Source organism: Mustelus asterias, chromosome 9 (genome assembly GCF_964213995.1).
Source record: "Mustelus asterias chromosome 9, sMusAst1.hap1.1, whole genome shotgun sequence".
Lineage (NCBI taxonomy): Eukaryota > Metazoa > Chordata > Chondrichthyes > Carcharhiniformes > Triakidae > Mustelus > Mustelus asterias.
In genome coordinates, this window is record NC_135809.1 from 107185537 (window position 1) to 107194230 (window position 8694).

The 8694-nt window shown below is 41.3% G+C and overlaps 1 protein-coding gene across 1 annotated transcript in view; it reads left to right on the forward strand.

Annotated features, from left to right (window-relative positions):
• Positions 1-2551, forward strand: part of LOC144498895 (ethanolamine kinase 1) — a 422701-nt gene extending 420150 nt beyond the window's left edge. The window contains exon 8 of the mRNA XM_078220756.1: positions 1430-2551. Coding sequence (XP_078076882.1) covers positions 1430-1499 — 70 coding nt within the window. The 3' untranslated portion in view covers positions 1500-2551. The remainder of the gene's footprint in view (positions 1-1429) is intronic.
• Positions 2552-8694: the final 6143 nt, after the last annotated feature.

The following is an 8694-nucleotide window of genomic DNA, read 5'->3' on the forward strand; positions in this document are numbered from 1 at the left end:
TATTCACAACTTGATGTGGTAGAGCTTTGATCTGGTTAATAGATTGTGAGATCATCTAGTTTTGTCCATTGCATTCTTCTTCCTCTGTTTAGCATGCACGTAGTCCTGTGTTGTAGCTTCACCTGGATGGTCTGGTGTCCATCTTATCCTGAAATTTTGAATCATCTATAAACTTTATTATGCTGCTCGAAACACTTGAATCTGAAGAAAGTAATGGACCCAAATGTAACCTTTTTTGATTTGATTTGATTTGATTTGATTTATTATTGTCACATGTGTTAGTATATGGTGAAAAATATTGATTCTTGCACACTATACAGACAAAGCATACCATTCATAGAGAAGGAAATGAGAGAGTATAAAATGTAGTGTTACAGTCATAGCTCGGGTGCAGAGAAAGATCAACTTAATGCAAGGTAGGTCCATTCCAAAGTCTGATGGCAGCTGGAAAGAAGCTGTTCTTGAGTTGGTTGGTATGTGACCTCAGACTTTTGTATCTTTTTCCCGATGGAAGAAGGTGGAAGAGAGAATGTCTGGAGGTGCGTGGGGTCCTTAATTATATTGACTGATTTGCCGAGGCAGTGGGAAGTGTAAACAGAGTCATTTGAGGAACACTATTTGATGCGCGATTAAATCACTCGGGAGGCTGGATCGTACCCAGGAAATAAAGGCTTTTATTACTAACAAGAATGGAGCATACTGCATAACAATACAATCCCAGACTAAAGGGTCACCAGGCAGTGCAGTGACCTTTATACTCCTACAGGTAGGCGGAGCCAACCGGAGTGTACCACAGAACAATACCAACAGGTAGAACACCCCAACCCTAACCCCAACAGTGACAACAGTAACATATGTACAAGTACCCATAGTGCTAACCATCTATGGTTCAGTACCCATAGTGGTAACCATCTATGGTTCACCACACTATTATAAACTATCTCTCATTCTGAAAAACATCTATCCATCCCTCCATCCTCTTTTTGCTTCCTGTCGCTGATTCAAGATTATATCCATAACTGCCACTTTCCTCTGAATTCCATGGGCTTCCATCTTCTTCATAAACCTCCTGTGTGACACTTTGTTGGATGTCTTCCAAAAGTCCATGTACATAACATCACTACACCACCTTGATCGACTTTCTCTGTTACTGTATCGAAGAGTTCAATCAAGCTGGTTAAATACAATTTGCTGTCAACTAATCCATGCTGCCTCTCCTTGATTAACCGAGAGCTTTCTAAACAAAAGTTAATTTTGTCCCTGATAATGGTTTCCAATAACTTCTCTGCCACCAATTTACACCAACTGGCCTATGGTTTCCTAAATCATCTCCCATTTGAACAGTGACATTGCAAATAAATAGGTTACAATAAAAAGGAAAAGTAAAATTAAACTACTGGCTAATGCTGTACAATTTTGTAATGAATAGATACGCCAGGGAACGTTTCAAACAGTACTTCAAGACGAAGGATGAAGTCCTGGCCTTGCGGTTTCCTTAATGCCTGAGAACAGTTGGATTCGCGCACACTGCGATGGGTGAGCTGGAGCAAGCTGGAAACAAGACTACATTAAAGTTCATACCACTTTAATGTTGCTGTCGTCATATAATACCAATTGAATACAACAAATATTGCTCGTCTCAACTGGACATTGAGATTCACCCTGGATGGTTAGTCATAATGAAGACAATATAAGTTGCTGGAAGTGGATCAATACAATTTCAGACCATTCACGTTTCTCACTTATGTATTAATGTTGTAAATCTTGAGGCAAATCTTTCTGCTGACAAGTTTTGTGCAAACTTCAAGCAATTGCTTTGTGAGTGATAATTTGAAGTAGTTACTGGGATGTTGTATATTTAGCCCGCTAGTTGTTGGAAAAGCTCAGTTCAAGTGATGCTCAACTTTACTTTCACTGATGCTCTGCAATTGCCAGCATTCCTATGACAATGATTTGGATAAGTAAAAATGTGTGCACAAACATCTCAATTTCTAATCTTCAAGAAAATTTTAAAATATGCAAATTAAGCAAAATTGAACCAGAAATTGGGACTGTGTGCCCAGTCAATCAGCATTTGAAGGAGAAAGGCGGTTGCTATATACATGTACGATTGTTGTTGTAGTTGTTAAACATTTCGGGTTAGCCCCTTCCTCGGATCTTCCATCAGGATCCTATCGACCATATTATTCTATCTTTCTGATGTCGATTGTACATTTTTAGAATTTTTGGGTTATATTTTATAATGTTCTATTGGGCTGTAGTTTTGAATTTACATAGAAATGTTACTGCGAGTCTCAAAAATCTGAGGGTAAATCCAGTTAACTATTCACTATTCCACTTTTTGCTCGGTGTCATTCCTCATTCAGTTCATAAATGCTGCCATAATTTTGCTACATTCAACCACGGAAAATGCACAGTGTCACAGCACTGGTATTGATTAATTTAAAGGTCTTTAGAAATCAAGAACTTTTTTTTTAGCTTTGCGTCAGCTGTGGCACAGTTGGTAGCACTCTTGCCTTTGAATCACAGGAGTCAGGGTTCAAGTCCTATTCAAGGGCTTGAGCACAAAACTCAAGGCTGGTGCTCCAGTGCAGCACTGAGGGAGGAACGCTGCAGTATAGGAGGTGCAGTCTTTCAGATAAAATGTTAAACCAAGGCTCTGTCTGCCTGCTTGAGGTGGGTGCAAAAGATCCTTTTGCCCTGTTCCAAAGAAGAACAGGGCAGTTCATAGAAACCCTACAGTGCAGAAGGAGGCCATTCGGCCCATCGAGTCTGCATCGACCACAATCCCACCCAGGCCCTACCCCCACATATTTACCCGCTAATCCCTCTAACCTATGCATTTCAGGACTCTAAGGGGCAATTTTTAACCTGGCCAATCAACCTAACCCGCACATCTTTGGACTGTGGGAGGAAACCGGAGCACCCGGAGAAAACCCACGCAGACACGAGGAGAATGTGCAAACTCCACTCAGACAGTGACCCGAGCCGGGAATCGAACCCGGGACCCTGGAGCTGTGAAGCAAGTTATGCTTGGTGTCATGCCCAGTATTTATCCCTCAATCAAATTCATGAAAAATAACAGTGGTCAGGTAGCTTTTTGTTGGAGTTTACAATGCGCATATTGGCTGCTATGTTTCATACATTTCAAAAAGTACTCCATTGGTTGTTAAGTATTTTGGGACATCTGGTCAACGTGAAAATTCAAGGGCGGAATTTTCCGGCCACACCCGCCCCAAGACCGGCAGTTCCTGCCCTAGTTCAATGGACCTTTAAATGGTCCGCCAAATTTTCTGTCCACCCACTACAATTCCTGTGAGATGGGAAATCTTTGGCCAAGTCTTTTTCAAGACAGAGTAAAATACATTGGCCAGAATTCTCCCGTCCCACCTGCCACGGGAATTGTAGCGGGTGGGGGGGGGGGCGGGGGGTGGGGGGGGGGGGCGGGGGGTGGGGGGGGGGGCGTGGGAGGAGGGGTGGACCATGCAAAGGTCCATAAACCTTGGGTGGGGATTCTCCGATTTTGAGGCGAGTGGCCGGAGAACCCCATCCATAATGTTTGTTAAAAAAAAATGCACTGGACTCAAATCATATATTGCGCCTTTGTGTTTGTTTTGCAAAAAGAATCTGGTCCCTAAAATGTTTTGTGTTCTTCAGATGAGTTGCTAAAGGGGTTAAAAATGAATGTTAAAGAAAACTTAGCTGTGAAGTAGCTGCACACTTAATGCTTTTTAATGGGACTATTCACTAATTGGGTTCACTTCATTTCAGGTTAACAAAATGAAAATATTAAAAGCTAAAAATGAAGCTGACTCAATATTTGCAATTTAAGATACTTATGCTGCCAGATGAATGACTGCAAACTGTAAAATAATACACTGTGAGTGCAGCATTTTCACTTTGCAAGAATGTGAGTTGTACTTGGAGTTTGATTTCCTGTGTGGGATGTGCGCTTACTGGTTTTGATTCATTTAAAATAAATGGATTAATGATGATTTCATAGAATCCCTACAGGGCAGAAAGAGGCCATTTGCCCCATTGAAACTGCACCAATAACAATTCCACCCAAGCCCTATCCCCATGACCCCATGTATATAACCTGCTAATCTCCCTAACACTAAGGGACAATTGAGCATGGCCAATCAACCTAACCCACACATCTTTGGACTGTGAGAGGAAACTGTTGCACCCAGAGGGGACCCATGTAGACACAGGGAGAACGTGCAAACTCCACATAAACAGTTACCTGAGGCCAGAATTGAACTCGAATCCCTGGCGCTGTGAGGCAGCAGTGCCACCGTGTCACTCACAACAAGGCAAATCTTTTAATCGGTGTGCTAAAATAGCCCCCACAGGACTACCAATCTCAAAATGCACTATAAAAAATGAAAGTGCTGTTAAATTCTGTAACTACAGCTAACTGCTAAAAATTACTTTTCAAGATTTTGAACTTAAATGTTGATGGGTTGGGATCATGCTGTGCAATACTTGTGACAGGCATTTGAACTCAGTGATATGAAAATCCTTCATTCACTGTTTTAACAAAAATATTAACCTCCATTTGGCAAAAAGACAGAACAATTCCATACAGAAATACCCATTACTAATGTCACTCAGTGTGATTTCATTCTATCAGTGTCTTTTAAAATGTTAATTTTTGCAAGACCAATTTGAATTTTCACATTTGTAGTTGAGAATTTTCTTCTAACAAATCTTGGGAGCTGCGGACTGGCATTCATTATTATCAATAAAACATACAGCTAAATTCCAATTAACCTGTTTTTTGTCAAGAAATATAATACTTGATAGAATCAAGATTGTTATAATCTGCAGATAAAGTTGCACATGTTGAATATCTTTCTCGCTATATCCTTTTATTCGCTGTAATTCAATTTAAACAAAAACAGGAAATTGTTTTATAAATGTGTGCTTTAGGAGTAATTAAGATTTCAGAAATAAGTTGCTGGTTCTTTTTAACGGTGGATTGATTAATCTGTTATTGATATAGACAGGAATGAGAGAAAACTGAAACTCCAATTTATTATTCTTAATGTCCGTAATTAGTGTGTGCGTGTGTTTTTAAGGAAACCGTGTGTGTTTCTCAGCCCCTGAGTATGGAATCAATTGGAATAACCAGCAGCAAGCTTTCGTGGGTTTAATAATAAAGATGATTATTTATTCACTCATTCACACCCAATGTCTCACACTATGTCACTCAAACACACATGCTCAAGGAAACATGCAGTTACAGAGGATGGTGCACTTGCACCACATACAAAGGATCAATTCATAGTTCATACGTTTGGCTCATCTTAGAAGCAGACATTGCAGGTCTGATGGAGAAAGCATTTTCATTCTGGAAGGGTAGTCTAGGTAGATTCAAAATCGCTGGAGTAACATATTAGGATAATTGCAGGACTCCCTTGAAGCGATGGATTATTCAGCAGATCATGAGTTACTTGTTGTCATTTTAGCAGGATGTCAAATTTCTGCACTGCTGAACTTGTAAAAGAACAAGCTGGGAAACTTTGAGATATTACAGTCTCCAGGTTTTATAGGTGCATAACCTGTCTGCTGCTCTCTCTGTAGCTGTTGTTCACAGTTGTTGGTTTATCCCTGGTTCTTGGGATAATTAAATTCATTATCTGAAGACAGTTTTGATCACATGATCAACACGCCTGTTGTCCACCCAGAATGATTGAAGCTAGAAGACACAATGGAGGATGGATGGTGGCCATTTATGCCAACATATGATTAACTGGTTTCTGCAGCTTTATTTTGTTAAGCTTTGAATTCGGAGGCGAAGCGGCAGGTTTGAAGTCTACCTCAGTGAGAACAGGAATCAAACTAGCACTTTTGGTATTATTCTGAACCACATGTTAGCCATCTAGCCAACTGAGTTAACCAGCCCCTAAACTGGGCTGGTATAGTTGGAGTAAGAGGTGACCTGATTGAAGATTTTAACAGGAACTGATAGAGTAGACAGAAACTCTTTCTGGTGGAGAGGTCTAGGACAAAGGGACATAACATTAAAATCAGAGCAAGCTCATTCAAGGAAAGCAGTTAGGTTGGCAGAAGTGTGGAACTCTCACAAAAAACAGATGTTAACTCAATGAATAAGTTAAAGCTGAGGTCAATAGATTTTTGCTTACCAGTGGTATTAAGGTATGTGCAGCCAAAGTGGATGGATGGAGTTTAGATCATGATCTAATTGAGTGGCAGGACAGGCTCAAAGAGCTAAGTGGCCAACTCATGTTCATATGATCTGGCAATTGACCGACTAAAAACTGAAATAACATAGCTTGGTTTTTCAACCTTTTTACTGTGATCAGCAGGATGGAAATTAATTCTGTTCACAGGTTGTCTCCCACCTCCAATATCAAAGAAGATAACCTCATTCTGTTTGCAGTGAATTTGTAGACTGGTGAGACATTTTCTCTTTGGAATGGGCAGATTCCACGTGGAGCTGGGATCCACGAGGTTGGGCATCTTCATTTTTCAAGTGAAACTTCCTCAGCTGATGTTGACATTCAGAATCAGTAATGTGACAGGCCTGTCGACAGAAGCATTCATGGATCATTTTTCATCATACTCTTGTATTTTGAGTTCTTCATGAGTAGCGACACTATTCCCAAGCCAAGATTTGTAATTCATCTTAGGTTTGATCATATACTCTCCAAGCACATGCTGGGTTGATGCTACACATGTGTGAGTCCTGACAGTGAGTGTTGATGAGCTATTTGACCATGAAGAGGACATAACTGCCCAGCCCAGCCACTTTTATCTTCATTTGACATCCAGGTATTTTGTCATGTGGATCATTCAATTATAATCCAAAATAAAACCTCTGGCTAACTTTGTTTCATCAATAGCTCAGGGATGATGAGGTTAACTGAGCTGCTGCTACTGTGGCTGAGACCAACTAATTCAGTAGAGACCCTGGGGTATGTTTTTGACTTTATCATCTGGGTAGAAAGGATAAGCTGACAGTGAGGACTGCACAACCCTTTCAGAACCTGGTTGATTATCCTCATGTTGAGCGCCTTCCCCCGGCCCTCTGGTGCTTCCCCCGGCACAGGTTGGTACTGTCATGTTGGCACTGCCTGGGTAGCATGGGCATAGTGCCAACCTGGCAGTGCCAACATGTGCCAAGAAACAGTGCCAAGGGGTATTGCCAGGCCACTGTCTGACCATGTCCCTCTGCTCCGGGGGCTATACTCACTTAATGGGGGGGAGCCCCACGACAGGTTCACGTCTGGGTGAACTTGTTGTAAACCTCACCGACACGGTGTCACATTAGTATGCTGTGAATATATGGGGGATCGATATCTGGTGAGGGAGCATGTTAATAATATTTAAATATTAATATTTAAATTAATGCAAATCAAGTTCACGCCCATTATGGGTGTGAACCTGATGATATCAGGCAAGGAAGATCCAAAATCGCGATCTTGCCAGCGAGATCTGCGACTTCCGGATCTTGAGCCCTCACTGGCATTCCTGTGGATTTGCGGGTTACATTTGTGGGTTACATTTTTTTAGTCATAATTGATGCACACTCAAAGTGGCCAGAAGTTGTTATCATGAGATCTACTACATCCGAACAAACCATTGATAACTTGATGAAATATTTGCAAGATTTGGTAATGTAGAACAGATTATTAGTGATAATGTTACTTCACAAGAGTTTGAGGATTATCTCAAAGTAAATGGTGTACAGCATATAAAATCCACATGTATCATCCATCAACCAATTCAGGACAATGAAAAAATTCAATCTCCTAAGCCTGCCTCCTTCACTCACATTCCAGCCGTATTCCATGCCAGTGTAGGGAGAGTTTGGTCACTTTTTTAATTTGCTCATTTTAAAGTACTATTACTTCTGTTTTCTCAGGTGTTTGTGACAAAGGCTGTTGTCTATGAGGAACAGTTAGATCTGCAGTCTTTCGAGAATGAGGTGAAAAGAGCTCTTCTAAGGTTGCCATTTCATTCTAATTGGCAATGAGATTAAGTGAAAATTTCAAAACTATTGGAGTGTTAGGAATATCTGTTCAGCCAAATTCATATTGGTTTCCAACAGGCCTATGGTTGGTTCAGTTGGCTGGACAGTTGGCATGGACCACTGTGAATCAGATTACTACCAGCAATACCATTCAACCCCCTTTCTGGCTGGGGTAGATTGAGGACCTGACTCCTTGCCCTTCAACCTATGGTCATGGTGCTGGGATTCAGACCTGCCTTCAAAAAGAGAGAGAAGAAGAACAATACAAGTGAATAATCTGTTAATCTGTTCACTCAAAATTCATCTAGTTTTACTTTAGCAATGATCATTAAGTCCCTTTGTTAACATAATTGTTGGAGGATTTGCAGGGTATTCAATTCGAATTTGTGGGTGGAATTCTCCCAAAATTTGCCAATGTTAGGTTCAGACTGAAAACCAGGGTGTACAGCTGAGTTTTTACTCCAGATTCTCTGGCACTTGATGCACAGAATATCTCGGGGCCTGGTTTACTTTGGCAGGGCACAGCCTGATGGAGCCAGCTGGCTCCACAGAAATTGGGGAGCTGTCTTCAACCCCACCCCCCATTCACAACCACGGAAGTATCGGGGACTCTCGCCCAATCCCCATCACCACCATACAAGTATTGAGGCACTCCGCACCTTCACAAGCAGCAGCTTCCGCCCCCCAAAACA